Source organism: Trichechus manatus, unplaced genomic scaffold (genome assembly GCF_000243295.1).
Source record: "Trichechus manatus latirostris isolate Lorelei unplaced genomic scaffold, TriManLat1.0 scaffold00014, whole genome shotgun sequence".
Taxonomy (NCBI): domain Eukaryota; kingdom Metazoa; phylum Chordata; class Mammalia; order Sirenia; family Trichechidae; genus Trichechus; species Trichechus manatus.
In genome coordinates this window covers 963,234-979,957 of record NW_004443950.1, presented here as the reverse complement: position 1 = coordinate 979,957, position 16,724 = coordinate 963,234, and the positions used below count along the sequence as shown (strand labels likewise).

The 16,724-nt window shown below is 50.8% G+C and overlaps 1 protein-coding gene across 6 annotated transcripts in view; it reads left to right on the top strand.

The window, feature by feature from the left end:
- The window catches only part of DUS2 (dihydrouridine synthase 2), a 36,223-nt gene extending 20,099 nt beyond the window's left edge, over positions 1-16,124 (top strand). For 4 of the 6 annotated variants that reach the window (XM_023726816.1, XM_023726814.1, XM_023726813.1 and 1 more), the window contains 11 exons: positions 2,227-2,274; positions 5,391-5,456; positions 5,637-5,707; positions 7,679-7,765; positions 9,251-9,419; positions 11,489-11,610; positions 12,865-13,014; positions 13,161-13,244; positions 14,130-14,217; positions 15,304-15,377; positions 15,589-16,124. In XM_023726816.1, coding sequence (XP_023582584.1) covers positions 2,227-2,274; positions 5,391-5,456; positions 5,637-5,707; positions 7,679-7,765; positions 9,251-9,419; positions 11,489-11,610; positions 12,865-13,014; positions 13,161-13,244; positions 14,130-14,217; positions 15,304-15,377; positions 15,589-15,826 — 1,197 coding nt within the window. In that variant the 3' untranslated portion in view covers positions 15,827-16,124. Of the gene's footprint in view, positions 1-2,070; positions 2,137-2,226; positions 2,275-5,390; positions 5,457-5,636; positions 5,708-7,678; positions 7,766-9,250; positions 9,420-11,488; positions 11,611-12,864; positions 13,015-13,160; positions 13,245-14,129; positions 14,218-15,303; positions 15,378-15,588 lie in introns of all 6 variants that reach the window. The other 2 variants (XM_023726819.1, XM_023726817.1) reach the window with 2 other exon arrangements.
- Positions 16,125-16,724: the final 600 nt, after the last annotated feature.

Sequence of the window (16,724 nt, the reverse complement as noted above, 5' to 3'; positions counted from 1 at the left end):
GAAGGCAGAGAGGGTTAGGAGCTGGTTGAATGGACATGGGGAATTAGGGGTGGAAAGGAGGAGTGTGCTGTCACAGTATGGGGAGAGCAATTAGACTCACATAACAATGTATGTATAAATTTTTGTATGGGAAAAAATTGAAAAAAAAAAGAGCAGAGTTGAAATTATTTGGAGTGATCTCCCTGAAACATTGTGGAACAAAATTGTTCCATTTATATAAGGGGGGATTAATATTTATATACATTTACTTTTTATTCATAAAATTTATCTGGAAAGGTGCGCAAGAACCTACTAACATTGGTTTTCTTTGAAGAATAAAACTAAGTGGGCTGGGGGTACAGAGGTGAAAGAGAGACTTTGTTTTGCATTTTTATTTGATTTTGCACAGGTAGTAAATTCCCATTACAGGGTATTTATTAACAGTAATTAACAACTTTTAATTGCACAGCACCGGCACCTACCAGTCAGAACAGATGCCAACCATTAGGCCATACTGGTATACACCAGCCTAATAGCTGCTCTGTTCTCAGGCTTTAAAAATTGAAACCATGCAAAAGTATAGATTGAAAAATCTTGCATTTCTTGAGGAGGGTACCTTTTGAACCTCTTAAATTTTGATCCATGTTAATATATTATGTATTCAAAAAAGCAAGTAAGCAGAAGAAAGAAAGATAACAAAGGAAGGGAAAGATAGGAGGGAGGGGAGAGAGAGGGAGGGAGGAAGGAGAGAAAGAAGGGAGGGAGGGAGGAAGAAAAAAAACAGACACCCATTGAGGAAGGGGCAGTGAGGCTGGATTTTAGATCCTGTGATTCCATAAGGAGGCGCTGGATAGTGTGAGGTGAAGGGCAGCTAGAGCCAGGGTGAGTGACCAGGCTTCCTCAAGGCTTTCAAGGTTTGTATTTACGGTCAGGGTAGTCCAGGACTGGGCTCTTCCACCCTTCTCATTCTCTTCTAAGATGCAGCGTCAGCCTGGCCAAGTCTGTGGTAGCTTAATGTTCTCTCTGATTCTAATCTGTCATCCTTAAACGTGAAATTAAACTATAATAACTGACCTCAAGCCTAAGCCTTTGAGCACCTCTCATGAGCATTCACTGGTATGCAGTCTGAATACTGACAGCATAGACTTATTGGATTTGTTTTCTCCCTACACCTCACTCCTAAAATGCAGTGTACATAATGCCTCTGAGCAATGGATTCAAATAAGATTTTTAAATGATCTTTTTAAAGATTTCCTCCCTGAGATAACTTGTGAGGAGTGTGCCTCTTAACTCGAGTAGATACAAGAGACTAAACGGGCAGCTTCTGTCCGGTGGTGAGATAGGAGGGCAGAGAGGGTTAGGAGCTGGTTGAATGGACATGGGGAATCGGGTAGAAAGGAGCAGTGTGCGGTCACAGTATGGGGAGAGCAATTAGAGTCACATAACAATGTGTGTATAAATTTTTGTATGGGAGACTAACTTGAAATGTAAACTTCATCGAAACTACAACAATAAAAAAAAGGAAAAAGAAAAAAAGATTTCCCCCCTGATTATTCAAGTAATTCATACTACTGTCCAAAATTTGGAAAGTACAGAAACATACAGAAAAGAACAGGAAAATCACCAATAAGAGACAACCATCAAGAGACAACCACTGATGTTAATAGTGAGATTTAAGCAGCTGCAGGAGTTGGTGATTTCTCTGAGCTGGGGCTTAGAGTTTGGTATTGGTCTGTGTACTTGGGACTGGATCGTTGTTGCTGTCAGGAGACAAGGGCCTGGACAAGGTTTGCAGGTTGGGTGCCTCTGAGTGGCTTTGCTGGTGGTGGTTATCAAACCAAGTGTTGTGTAGGATAGGGAGAAAGTGCATTCTTTTTTCTCATTTCAAAGGGCGAGTAATTCATTGTTTTTTAAGGGCTTGGAAGGTGGTGCAATTTAGTTTAAGGCTCCGGCATCCTGGGTAGAGAGTGGACAGACCTGAAAGATAATTTTTGTAGAACCCTCTTCTAGATAGATCATGGGTTCTGCCAAGAGGGTCAGAGTGATGACATTTAGAATTCATCAGACTCTAATTCCTGATATTGTGGGCAGGGATGCTACTGCCTTGCTACTTGTTAAGAGCAGAGCTGATTGCCAGTGGATGTTGGTCCTTTGGAGGTGAGTGCTGAGGGGGTGCCAAGTTGCCACACCATGGGATGGGGCCATCCTCCTCCAGCTGTAAGAAAACCTTTGTGTGCTTTTCATTAGGGAGGAATGGGAGCTGCTCTGCTGTCAGACCCTGACAAGATCGAGAAGGTAAGCCCTGCATGGGTGAAAGCAAGGGTCCTTAAACATGGCTATGAACTAGAGACACCTGGAATGCCCCTATCCCTACCTCAGATTTACTGAATCAGTCTTCCACCTGCAGCCTGGAAATTTGGGAAAAGCTTTCCAGTGGTTTTGATGTGCAACCAGTTTGGGGAACCCCTGAGCCAGCCTATAGCATCCTTGGAGTCCCTTATAAGCCCAGGGCTAGGGACTCCTCAGCTGAGAGCCAGGGGGACCTGAGGACTCGTTTAGAGCCCCCTCTTTATTGTCCCTGTTCCTTCTGGGACAATCCTGAGATCAGAGGCCAGGCTACGTGTGGATCACAGCAGGCTCTGTGGCTGTGGAGATGGGGGAATTGACGTCTCTCGGGGGCTTGATGAGAGCAACAGTGGGTCCCCTGTGTAGTGCAGTCTGCCACCAGCCCTTTGAGAGTAGGCCAGGCCGGGGTCAGATGAAGCAAGCTGAAGTTAGCCTCCCTCTGTGCCCCTTCCCTTGGTGATTCTGCAGGCCAGGTTAATGAGGCCCTGGGGGCAGGTTGACGTTTGATACCCAGTGTTGTGAGCTGCCAGAGCACGTGGGGGTGACATTTGTTGCCATACTGTATGCACCCTTTGCTTTCCTCTCCCAGTCCACCAGCTGTCTCCTTGTTGTGCCACTTCGCTCCTTTGTTTTCCTTTTCATTCTTTATCTCCACTTTATAGGCTTTCTGTCTCATGGTACCTTCCTCAGGCTAGGGTGACTTGAGGGTAAGGCACCGCCTGCAGGAGTTGCCATCATGTGTGCTGGCTGCTGCATCAGCAGCCCAACCCTGTAATATTCCTCTAGTCTGCTATCTTTTGGATACAGGAAGATCAGCGCGTTTACTGGTTAGGTCCCTTGTCATTTTTCTCAGGTGCAGTAACAGATAATGTTCCTATGTTGTTGTTGTGAATTCTGACTCACAGCAACCCTATGTGACACAGAACTGCTCCATAGTGTTTTCTAGGCTGTAATCTTTACAGAAACAGATCGCCAGGTCTTTTCTCCTGTGGAGCCACTCGGTGGCTTTGAACTACCAACATTTTGGTTGGCAGCCAGTGCTTATAGATTATATATAGATAAATATATCTGTATATTTATTTTTATCTGTCTATAACTAAAAAAAAAAAAAACCCATTGCTGTCAATTTGACTGACTCATAGTGACCCTTTAGGACAGAGTATAGCTGCCCCACGGGGTTTCCAAGGCTGTAAATCTTTATGAAAGCAGACTGCCATGTCTTTCTCTTGTGGAATGGCTGGTGGGTTCAAACTGCTGGTCTTTCAGTTAGCAGCCAAGTGCTTAACCACTACACCACCAGGGCTGTGTGTGTGTGTGTGTGTGTGTATGTGTGTGTGTGTGTGTGTGTTCAAAGTATATTATAGTAATTATTTGTTCCAGAAACCTCTTGGGGTAGATGTGGAGGCATTTATTATTGCCATTTGATCAAAGATAATAAAAGTAAGCACAGAGAGATAATAATAATTGGACTCGAGTTGTCCTTTTCCCTCTACGTGACCCTCTGCAAGTGGTTGGGACTTTCAGTTACCTAATATCCTTCCTGGTCCTGAAAACACACATGAAATGAAGAGAAATACCGAAGAAAGTGCTTCGACTTGGATAAAATACACCAGAAGGAAGTTCTGCAAAACAGAGAATTAGATCAGACCAGCTGGTGTTGCTTAAATCACCAATTATCAGAGAATTCTAAGTCTGGACTTGCAAGGGAACCTTCCAGAGATGGTACTTTCAGCCTGAGGGCTAGGACTAGAGAGAATTTTTACTGTGTCTCAATAGACCTGGCAGTCCACCTTAAAAGGTAGGTGCCCCTTTAAGGCTTGCCAGGGTGACCCTAGGACCTCAGGCCCAGTTTACCTGCTGGACCAGCTCCTGGGGACTGCTTCTCCCTGCCAGCCCCACTCAGTTGTGGCTGGACCAGCAGACCCTGTCTTGCCCACGACCTGTCTACCTGCCTGTCAGCCCAGACCCTTGGTCTGATGTCTTCTGAAGTGGCCTGAGTGGTCCTGCCCAGCCTTAGCCTGTCCCTGAGAAAAAGGCCACTTCCACTGGCTCCTGCAGTTCGGCTCTCTGCTGCCCCCACCTGCCTAGAATCAAGACTGGCAGCAGCTGCCTGAGTATCCCCTCTGTTCTGCTCACCAGGGACCCAGTTCTTGGAAGACGGCTCTTGGGATCATCTTCCCTCCAGCTTGCCTTGCCTGAAAGAATTCCGATGAGGGAAGAATATAAAAATGCCACTGCTTAGACTGCCATCCCCCTGCTCCCATCTGTACCTCTCTTGATCTCTGATTCCCACATGGTCTGGTCTTGCTACCTCCCTGACACTTTCCCATGTAACTTCTAGATCTTTCTTTGAGGTCCTTTTGCAATTACTATGCAAATAAGCACTTTCTAATATGTTGAATATGTTGTCTTTTCCTCTGCCAGTTTTATTCCTGTGTATCTGGTTCCCCTAAGGAGGGGTATATGATGGAAGGGCCCAGAACCTCTAAGACCTTCTTGTTCCCTCACTTGGCAGATCCTGGGACCGCACTCAGAGAGCATTCCTTCAGCTAGGAAGAAAGCTGTTAGCCAAGTGTTCTTAACCAGGGCTAGGCCTCAGAATCATCTGAGTGTGGTGGGCAGAGCCTTCTGAAAACACACATTCCTAAGCTCTGCTCCTAGAGATTGCTTCAGGAAATGTGGGGTGGAACTAAAGATTCTGTATTTCTTAAGCTCTCCAGGTGATTCTGATGTTCACCCTGGCAAAGGATAACTGTGGTCCACACAGGGTGCATGCATATCTACACATAATGCTCTCATTCATTCATTCAGCAAATATGTTTACCAGTATGTGCCAGGCAGGGAGTTGTGGTGTTGGGGCTCTAGTACAGAACAAAGACAGACTCCTTGCCTCATGGAGCTTACATGTATATGCGTGCAACACACACACACACACATATACACGCACATAGACAAACTGTCCATGCCATTGGGCTGCAAAGGTCTGTAACAGAGTTAATTCGTATGAGCAGTTGTGGTTGGTTGTTGCAGATGAGGCAGGTGCCCTTGTGTTCTCCTCTCTGCAGATCCTCAGCACGCTTGTTAAAGGGACATGCAGACCTGTGACCTGCAAGATTCGCATTCTGCCATCGGTAAGGATGGTGTATTACATTTGAAGGTGCATTCTCTTTGTGAGGTTGGATTTGGGGGTGTGCGTGATTCTGGAGAGGCTGAAGTAGGATGGAGGAGGGGTGGAGCTGAGCCCACTTTAGGAGCTGGCAGCTGCTCCTTCTGGGGCTTCAGTAATCACCCTGGGTGGTCCTCTTCCTTAGCTGGAGGACACCTTGAGCCTCGTGAAGCGGATCGAGAGGACTGGCATTGCTGCCATCGCAGTTCATGGGAGGTGAGTGGTTGCCTTTCTAGTGACTGAATTTCTGGGAAAGGACAGTCCTCAGCCACCTTAGTTACTCTTGCCCAGGTGAAGGACAAACTTCCTTTCCACATATTCAACCTACCTCTGCCCAGCTCTTTGACATCCTGGGAAGCCTGAGGGCCGTCAGATCCTCTCTGGGCTTGCATTTGTCTTTGCTTCATTCATTGAGCATCTACTGGGTGTAGGTACTGCAATGACCTTTACAGACACAGAGAGACCAAGAGGAAGCAGAAGTGCCCCTACCCTCAGGCTGTGTAAATGGTAGAGTTTGGATGATTTGTTCAAAATCTGTATTGTGCTGCCAAAATAGTGGAACTAGAAGTCTGACCCTGAATCCCATTTTCTTTCCACAACATTGAGCAATGGCTTCACCCTCATATGACCCCAGGCAGACTGATGTTCTTTTAAAGGCACTGCCCCTTTTTGTCTGCCTTTGTTGGGCCACCAGCTGTCATAATGACTACTTTTAATAGTCCTTATATCTGTAGCTAATGTGCTCTCTGCTGAGAGCTGAGGTGTGGCTGAAGACTACCCTCGGTTTCCAAGTCAAATTCACTCCCTGTGTCTGGGATGTACAGAATTGCAGGTCAATGGGCTCTGGCCAGAGTGACCTCTTTTCTCTGAGTGATGTTCCTTTTGGGTTCAGGGGTCTTGTAGGGCCAGCCCGGGTTGCTGGTTAAAGCCAGAACCCAGAACTCTAATACATAAAACCGGGAAAAGCAGAGCTGTTCTGATTAAAGCCAGGAGTGGGAGGTGAGGGCCACACACACGTGCTCCTCCCTCCCAAGGCAGCAGGCTTTGGACTCCGACTGCCTAGATCCCAGCTCTGCTGCTTGTTAGCTGTGTGTCCTTGGGCAAATCACCTAACCTCTCTGAGATCCACATTCCTTATCTGGAAGTTAAGATAATTTCTGCCTTATAGAGCTGTCATGAGAATGTTATGAGACTGTGAATAGGAAGTCTTGGCACACTGCCTTGTACCCGGGATTATCTTAATAAATGAAGCTATTACTTTCACTAGCAATTGGAAACACTAGTAAGAGATATTTGAGTGAGTCTAAGTAAGGACTTTCTGGTCATCAAATCTATTCAGGATGGGCTAAAACTGGCAGTTGGGGGTGTGGGGTACAAGATGGGGAGGGTGGACTGAGAGAGCTCTCAGAGACCCTATGGCCCTTGACTCATATGTTGAGGACAGTAGTAGAGGGGTCATGCCCAGAGAAGACCTGGGCAAGGGCTATCAGGTTGACTACCTCTTCTGCTTTTCCCTGCCCAGGTTATGGCTCATCTCAGTATCCCTAAGGCTCACTGGTTCATACACGAGAACTTGTAGCTAACCTTGGAAGGAGGGGCCCTGGGATTTGTGGTCCTGCCTCCCCTGTGGCTTGTTGTGACAGCCATGGTCTATGGCCTGTCCTGGTTGCCCCGGGCGCAGGGCCTACCCTGTGCCAGGTGTCTCTCCCCTGGATCAGCTGTGCAACTTGGCCCCAGCATAGGCAGCTGTGTGGGAGGGGCCAGTCTGAGTGGTGGCAGCTGTTCCCAGTCTCCTGGGGAGTGCAGGACCCGGGCAGTAGGGACAGCGTTCTATTGGCACTGTCCTCCATCTCTGACAGAGTCAAGCGGGGAGCCAGGGCAGTGTGATGAGACCTTGGGAGCATGCCACCCATATGCGCCCTCTGCAGCCATGCTACCCCTGCAGTCCTCTGAGAGCTGGCCTTGCCTTCTCCACACGGCCCTGTGCTGCTCCTGCCCTAACTGCAGAGTTCTTTTCTGGGGCTGGTGGAGAGCCTTGCCCTGCAGGCCAGATCCTTGCCCTTGATGGCCACCTGGCCTTCCCAAGGTTCAGTAGGGAGGACAGCAGCCTTTGGCCAGAGTGACCCTGTATGAGCTGAGACATAGCCTTTGACATTCAGCCCTGAACCCTGTCTCTTTATTTCTAAGGAAACGAGAGGAGCGACCTCAGCACCCTGTCAGCTGCGAGGCCATCAAAGCCATTGCTGAAACCCTCTCCATCCCTGTTATAGCCAAGTAAGTCTCCCTTCTTCATTTACCTGATTATGCCCCATCTCATTCAGAGGGGATTTGAACAAGTGTACAAAAATGAAATGGCATAAAAAAGTGACATTAAGGGGAAAAAAAAAGGTGGAATGAAAAATGAGGTTGGGAATGAGGCTAAAGAGTGCCTCCTGTGTAAGTCAGGTCCTTTGGCTTCTGGTATGTGCAAGTGTGGCTGAGCAGTAGGCAGGGGCCCAGGGCATTGGGATGGACTGCTTGGGGATGGGAGTGTTCACGGACAGGGAGGAGCAGAAGGTGGCCTCCAAAGCAGGCCTAGGGGAAGGTGATGTCACACGCAGTTAGGTATGCTGGGTGTAGGGAGCCATGTGAGGAGTCCCAAGCCAGAGCACATAGAGCCGTAGCTCAGAGAGCTCAAGGCAGGTTACACTTGGAAGCCCAGACAAGCATTCTGCATGGTTATAGGACCAGGAACCTAGACTAGCAGGTGTGAGGGACCAATGACCAGCCCAAAGGCTTAGTAGTAAGATCCTTCTAGCTGCCATTGTGGAGCTGGCCTGTGGAGAGCAGATGGAAGTCCCACTCAGCACCTTAGGACAGCACAGAGCCTGATGGAGTGTGGGGACAAGGAAACTCCAAAGCCCTGACAAAAGGCATGCCTGATTGATGTGTGAGGGAGGCACTAGTGGCAGGGTGGGAGCCAGGCTGCCCTTCCCCAGGGCAAGGAGTTTTAGAGGGGGTTTGGAGAAGGTAGGACTACTCAAGACCCTGGGTGCTATTGCTGTGTTGTCTGCCTCTTGAGGACTTGGCTGAGGCTGATTCCTGGCTCCTGAAAGAATAAACGAGGACAGAGCAGTTTCCAAGCGGACCTTGGGGCAGCAGGTGGAGGGAGGGGAAATTGCAGCCAAGCTGGGCTTCCTTCCTTCCTCTCATGATCAATGTGTCTGTTCTCCTCTCCAGGGTTTTGACACAGCCCTTAGTGGGCATATAGGTGTTTGCCTATGGTCCCAATACCCAGTTATAGATTCATGTCTTCAGATGTGGGCTAGCTTTAGCCAGGAAGTTGTTGTTGTTAGGTGCTGTCGAGTCAGTTCCAACTCAAAGTGATCCTGTGTACAACAGAACAACAGATGGTCCTATGCCATCCCCATAATCATTGCTATGTTTGAGTCCATTGTTGCAGCCAGTGTGTCAGTCCATCTCATTGAAGGTCTTCCTCTTTTTCGCTTACCCTCTGCTTTGGCCAGGATGAGGGGGAAGGAAAGTAATATTTCTGGAATACTTCCTAAGTGCCGGGCATGATCCAGGCTACTTTCCATATATTAGCTCACTTAGTGCTCCTAACTGCATAGTGGGTGTGTATTATAATCTGCACTTTACCAAAGCTTTGACAGCTGAGGGGACTTGTCCAAAGCTGCACAGCTAATGAGTGGCAGATCTGAGGTTGCTGTTTTCTGGAAACATGATGCAGATACACCTAACACCTCTGCTGGTTTTCAGTGGGGGCTCTCACGACCACATCCAAGGCTATTTGGACATAGAGGACTTCCGACAAACCACGGCAGCCTCTTCAGTTATGGTGGCCCGAGCAGCCATGTGGAACCCATCTATCTTCCTCAAGGAGGGTCTACGGCCTCTGGAGGAAGTCATGCAGAAGTACATCAGATACGTACGTCTCTGCACTTTTTCTCACTGTCTGCTGTACTGCTGCAGAAAGCACTGTATGTGAGCCTCCAGCTGCCAGCAGCCTTTGTTGTTTCTCTCCCTTTCTTTCTAGTTCCTGTAGTGTAGCACTGGGGTCTCCCCAGCAGGACAAAGAGAGGATGCTGAGGACATATGTCCCTACCATCACCTCCTTCTAAAGCTTCTAGAGATGTTGAGGTCATAGCAAAGACCTGGATCCAGGATGCTGATGAGGCCTCAAGCACATGATACCTTTTTCTCTCTCACACATACACATGCACGTGCACATTGACAGTGGGGTCTGTGTCACTGAAGACACCCATGCCAGTGGATTAGTGCAAAAGCAGCCACAACGAGCCTCAACATTGATATTGAGGACAGATTACCTCCATAGTGATTTCTCACTTGGTCATCAGTCAAAATCACTTCTAAAACTTTTCTCTTGCTCATTCCCAGAATGCTTTAGCCTATGAGCTTCTTCTTAGGGAATAGCTTTTTTAAAATCAGTTTTTCCTCCCTGGGAGCTTGAAGGTGGTGCTAGGGGCATCTCCCTACAAAAGAATTTTTTGGTAAAGTTACCTCCCTTGTCTCTTTGGCACAACCCTGGAACTGTGTGGGACTCTGTGATCCACCCTGTGTATCTAGATACAGAGGCTGTGAATGGTCCTCAAATCATCATGAGTGGGGCCTGAATAGAGGATACGGCCCTGGCCCAGAGCAGATTTCCACCCTCTTCTTCAGTCTCACCTGCCTGAAAAGGTCAAGCCCTCTCCAACCCATGGCTGTGCGTGGGCAGTTGTGGCTGCCATGGTATGTGGGTGAGTCCATGGCTGTGTAATCTAGGCATGGTCAGAAGCCCGAGGCCTGTGTCCAGAGCTAGGCAGCTTCTGTCCTGGAGCCTCCCCTGCTCAATGCTGTAGTCCTCAAGCTGCCTCATCCCCTTGATTCCGAGTGTCCTGTTGTGCAGATTGGTGACCACCAGGCCTTCCAATGTCCTGGGTTAGCCTGAGCAAAGGGAGCAGTCACTTGCACTGGTCCAGGTCAGCAGTCCAGCTCTTCTGGCCGCCTGACAAGTCAGTGGCAGAGCAGACACGTTCAGTAGTGCTAAGCTTGCTCACTGGGTGAAAGGGGATGTTATGTTCCTGTTCAGCCCGTCCCTTGGCAGCTTCTCAAGAGGGCGTGCTGTCACGGAGAAAAGGAGCAGCTTTCACGCGTAGGCAGGGCTGCTTGCTTCTGGTCCAGCCAGGTGCCTTCTGTCCCAAACAAGCTGAATCAAGGCCTTGCCGCTGCCTGGGGCTTACTCACTTATTCCCCGCTCTGTCCCAGGCACAAAGGACATACGCCCAGATAGAGACAGTAGAACAGTGTGCGGGGTGAGGGTGGGGAGTCCTAGAGGGCTGGGCAACCTTCACCCACTGCTGCAACATGGGGAGATGTGTTAGCCTCCCTTCTCTCCTGCCCTGTCGCCAGCCAGCCAGGCTTTGATGGGGCAGTAATCTTGCCTCCATTTCTCAGTCTGTGAAGGAAGGTAACAGCTGCATCTCACTATGTATAGATGAATGAAGTGACAAGTGACACGTACAAACATGCTCGGTAAATGGTACTGTGCTTTACCCATGCAGAGAGAAATTGGAGAGAGGCTATTTAAGATGTGGAAAGAGAAGGTCCCCACTCTGTTGATAAGAAATAGGAAAGTCTCACCCCTGTCCTGGGCCTGGATCTGCCAAGCCAGAGTTTGGCTTGTTTTCTCCCCACCCCAGTAGATGCTTGGCAGCAGATTCTTTGTGGTAGCCTATGGTGACTGAGGCAGGACGGGGCTCCCTCCACTTCTGGACCTCAGCTGGGCTGTGCAGTAGAGTGTGCTTCTGACTGTGGGCCTCATCTGTGGCCTTTAAGCTTTGTACCACCCCCTGGAGGAGCAGAAGAGGGGAAGAGGTGGCTCTTGAACGGAGTCACACTGCTTTGGCTGCAAGCCCATCTCTGATGTTCGTCAGAGCATATCCCAGGCCTCAGACCCTCCAGGTCAGCAGGTGCTCATGTCAGATCTCCTCTCAGGCGGTGCAGTATGGCAACCATTACACCAACACCAAGTACTGCTTGTGCCAGATGCTGCGAGAACAGCTGGAATCACCCCAAGGAAGGTTGCTCCATGCCGCCCAGTCTTCCCAGGAAATTTGGTGAGAGGATTAACAGGCTGTTCCATCTCTCCTGCAGATGTTGCTGGGCTTGTCCCTGAGCCCTAAGCTGCCTCTTCTGGGGCCAGGGACACAGCCTCTGGAGGTGGGCATGGTGGGGGGGTGTTGGGGAGGATACAGCTTTGCCTCACGGGAGGGGAGGTTTGGAACTTTCCATGCCTGGACTGTTCTCAGCAGCTGAGTTTTTGGAACCAGGGTACTAGTAGGATGGAGGACTGTGAGGACTAGGCTTGGGAATTCCTGGGGAGAAAGGGGCTTTCCCTAAAATGGACCTGTCACATGCCAGACCACCAAGACCCAATGGTCAGGAGAGTTGGGTTGTAGAATGGAGCCCCTGGCCTGTGCCTGCACCCACACCTTATCACGCTGCAGTCTGAGAGGCCACCCAATGGCTCTCTAGATCTGGTGTAGCACCAACTCAGGTGGTTGACTTTTGAGGCCCTTCCCAATCTGGCCTAGTCCCTGCTCCTACAGCTGCCTGTCTACCCATCTGCTTTCCCACCTCCACACCTGTGATTGCCCTGGGTCTGCTGCTTGGAATGCTCTCTCCCCTTCACTTTGGCTGTCTATATCCAACCTTCTCCAAAGAAGCCTTTCTGAACCACTTTTGCCCCAAGGGATTCGTCTTCTAGGAAGGTCTCCAGCCCTCAAGATACTTCCCAGAAGAAAAAAGCCTTACCAGAACTTGCCTCCCCACCCTAGGCTTGTGGTGTTGGTTCTGTCCCTACCCCACATAGTTTTACCAGCTTGACCATGTGCCTTGTGAGCATGATAGAAAGTATAACTTGGTAGCACCTCAGAGGGCACTCAGTTTAGTCCAGGCCCATGTACTGCTTGTGACCAAGGCGAGAGGTGAGGAATCACTCAGTGGTCAGGCCTCTATTTCTTCCTCCTATGGGATGAGGCTGTGCATACCTCAGGTGCTTGATCAGCTTATGTCTACTCAATCACTGCTGGCTGGGGACACCCACCTGTGTGTCCCTCCTCAGGAGAGAGGTTAGGGTCAGGAGGTAAGCTTTAGAACCTTTTCCACCTAGCCCAGCCTGCCCATCCTGGCATTCACTCTCCATCTTCCAGTCCAGGCTGATCCCAGATGTGGGTAGGAGACACATTCTGGTGGGGTGCTTTGGTGTAATGTGGGGAGAAGTTTCTCAGTGGTGGAGCTCTGCGCTCCTGCAGAACCCAGGACATTGGCTATACTAAGGTGCTTGTCCCACTCTGCTTCTCCCTCTACAGTGAGGCCTTTGGCCTTGGTGCCTTCTATGAGGAGACCACGCGGGAGCTGGATGCCCGGCGGGCCAAGCTTTTGGCCCGGACACCAGAGGAGGCAAGGGAGCCAGTTGAAGATACCTCTGGTGTCGTTAAGATGGCTGTCAAGTTTGACCGGTAGGTCTCCAGCTTGGCCTTAATTTGGGCCACAGCCAGTGCCCTTGGGATCTGGTTGGGCCAGTAAGCTGGCTGCTGTACACAGTTAATGCCAAGCTAAGGGACTACAGGTCTCCTTGGTTTAGACACTTGTTTTCAATTTTCAGCATCCCAAAGAAGGCATTTCGAGGAAGAAGACATTTCCTGAAAGCCCAGGCAGTGCTGTCAGGGCTGTGTGTGTTGTCCCAAGGGTGACTGAATTACCTTTTCCTTAACCCGTCCCCTCCCCCAACGTGGGGCCTGGAGTGGCTTGTCTTCCCCTATTCCTGAAGGGCTGTGCTTTTTCCCAGGCCCTGAGGAACTAGCTGCCCACATGGAGCTCCCCAGCAGCAGCGGGACTCCATCCCTCATCTGGCTCTGCAACCCCTGCCCACACTCACTGCTCCTCATCAGCCCTGCAGTGCCCTCTTTAGGCAGAAGTAGCCTCAGGCTGATTGTTGCCTTGGATTTGAGTGGTGTCCTCCTCTCTGCCCTTTGCCATCTGGGATCTGAGCCTTTCTCCAGTCCCTGGGCCCAGCCCAGGAGCCAGCTTGGGTGTGGAGGTCCTTGAGACAGCTGTTGAACAATCATATGCTGGGGAGAGCTGCCAGTGGGAAGTTGGAGCAGGGCCATTCCCACCCTATCACCCTGCCACCAACTGACTTTAGAACCAGAGTCTGCTATGTCCAAGGCAGCACCTGGATCATGCTGAGAGTTGGCAGACATAGTCAGGGTGAGCTAGATTCCTGAGGCTGTTATCTGGCCTCCTAAGTTCCTCACTTCCATGCACTGCCTCCTGATCTTGTCTTGAGAGGCAAACTGGGCCTTCCTGGCTGTTGAAGGCTGTTTTCCAGAGTGCTTGGGGTTCACTCCCACCCCTAACTTCACAAACATGTCAAAGCCCACTGTTAAGTAGAACCTAGGCCCTAAGCTGCTGCTGGGGCAAAGATGGGAGCCCATGGGATAGGGATGGAGCCTTAAGGCAGCAGGGTGATGTCTCAGTTCCTGTATCTTCTATCAGGAACTGAGTAGGGCCCCTGCTGAGGGACAGAGTGGTGATGGTGGGTAGGCCTTAACTTCTTAACCTCCTGTCCCAGGAGAGCATACCCACCCCAGATCACCCCCAAGATGTGCCTGCTGGAGTGGTGCCGGAGGGAGAAGGTGGCACAGCCAGTGTATGAGACGGTGAGTTTCTAGCTGTGGTGGCCCTGCATCCAGCCCCACAGCACAGCCACAGTTGGTGCCATCAACCCCAGTACACCCCCAGCTTCTTCCTGAGCTCTAGACTGCCTGACTGGAGGCTGGCCTTGCCCTCTGTGGGCATGCAGAGATTGTTAGTGACTAGGCCAATTGTTGGTAGCCCTTCCCCTCTGTCAGTGGGCCTGTTGTCCAATTCAAGCCACTTTCAGAAAACTGAACAAAGGGCTGCCTGGGCCAGTCCCTGGCAGTGGTGTTGCTGAGGCAGGGCAGACTTTTTAGAAAAGAGCTTATCAGTTTAGGAAGGAAGTCTAAAAGTTAGACAGACATGCCTTTGGATCAGGCCTCAGTCAGTGGGACACAGTACTGGGCCTCAGATGTGGGGCTCCTGGGGTGGAAACCTTGAGGCCATCTTGCTTTACCTCCTTTGGTCCCTGTGGCCATGCCTTGTCTAGCCTACTCCGTCTTGTCTGGACTGGCCTCCTGGCCTACAGGCTTGTGTCCTTCTCTGCCAGAGTGACTTTTCCAAAACACAGATGACCTCCTACCCAAGTGCCTTTAGGATCAAGCTCCAGCACTTCAACATGGAGCATGAGACCCCCCACATGCCTTTCCACCTCAAGTCTCATCCCCTCAGCCCTCTGCTGCAGCCTCATCACCTGGTCCCTCTGCCAGGTATGCCTTCTCTGGTCCTGTCCTTGTCCCCTCTGACCTGTTTGTCATCTGGTGAATTCATCTTTAGGGACCTGGCCAATCCGGATGTCAGCAGGGGAGGCTCCCTAGTCACATGCAGCTAAGGACTCTCATCGCCTTCTGCTTGGGTCCATGACAGAACTCCTGACACACTGTGATGTCAGTGTCTATTTGTGTATTTGCCTTTCTTCCCTGGAAGAGGCAGCAGGCACTTCTCTGAGGAGGAGCATGTGGTACAGATAGCTTGGAGCTCTTCATTTGCTTTAGGTGGGAAGTGCTTCCCTTGATCTTCCTGCAGTGTGACCCTGGCTTGTAGGCCTCCAGGGCTTGGTCCCCTTGCCTCCGTGCAGCCATCTGTTTCCTTTGCTCTCTTTGCACCAGATTCAACGCCCCCTAGATCGTCTGTTCTGCTCTGTTGTTACTGTTGCTGAGCAAAAGTACCAGTCCACCTTGTGGTAAGTTCCTTCATCAGTGCGTATGAGGCTTATGGTGGGGGCTTGAACCCAGCGTAGGCCTGGAAGGGCTGGGGGATGGGGTGCCTGGGCAGTAGTGTTCCCGGGTGATGACCCCTTCCTTACTTTGGCAGAATCTCAGAGTCAGGTCTACCAACCTGTAGTTGTGTAACCAGCTCACCTGCTTTATTGCCTCGTGCCCCCCTCTACCCAGGGACAAGTCCAAAAAACTGGCAGAGCAGGCTGCGGCCATCGTCTGTCTGCGGAGCCAGGGCCTCCCCGAGGGTCGGCTGGGTGAGGAGAGCCCCTGCCCGCGCAAGCGCAAGCGAGAGGGCCCTGACCAAGATCCTGGAAGTCCCAGAGCTCAGGAGCCAGCACTGCTTGGGGAGCTGTGCAAGAAGCCCCTTCTGGCCTTGGGAAGTGGTGAAGAGAGCCTGCTGGAAGGCCGGTGACCACTGTCGCTGCCTGGTCACCTCCTCCATGGGCCTGGCCCTAAGATGACTCTGGGCACTGGAACATGAACAGACACCATTGGGCAATTTGCTGGCCCTGCCTGGCAAGAGTTAGAGGTCTTGGGCCATCATCTTGGGGCACAGGCTAAGGGTTGCCCAGGAGTGGATCCCATCTCCCTTGGTGGGCCTAAGTGATAGGACCAAGTTCTTAGCGTCCTCAGTATTTTCTTTGAAAACAGGAGCTTTTCAGGTGGCACCTTCCCCTTGACATCAGTAAAGTGCAATAAAGATGTTCCACCCCCACCCATGGCTGGCTGCTTTAGCCTTGGGGAATTTAGTGCACAGACTTTTGTCCTGGCATAATTATTCTCTTCCCTGCCCTCTGTGTTTCCTGAAGCATACTCCCCTACCCATCCTTATGCGTCTGAGTGGTGTGGGTGGTGTATCACCTTTCAGGCTCACTGGACTTGAGCTGAACCAGGAAGGCCCAAGAAGCCCATTCAACTGATGGTAAACCTGAGGCACTAGGCATCAGTTGACTTTCCTGATGAGAGGTGATACGGAATCTGGGGGAAAGACTAGGGTATCTGGTGCCCCAGAAAGGGTCTAGCCCAGCAGAGTAGGGGGTGCTGGCCCTGACCCCCAGAGTCTTCGCCAGGTTTGACAGCTGGCTGAGCTCAGTCTTGAGGTACCTGTTCTGGGCAGGGGGCACTGGTGGCTGCTGATAACAGTAGTTTGGGGCATAGTCTACCCACACTACCCTCCCCCACCGCTCCCCTACCATTCCGCTTTGGGCGGAAGGAAGTGGCAGATTCTGTTTAATTTCCTCCTGGCAGTGAGAAGCAAACAAGGCTACCACATCTTCTGGGGCCTCCCCCGCTTTCTGGGAGGGGCGTTC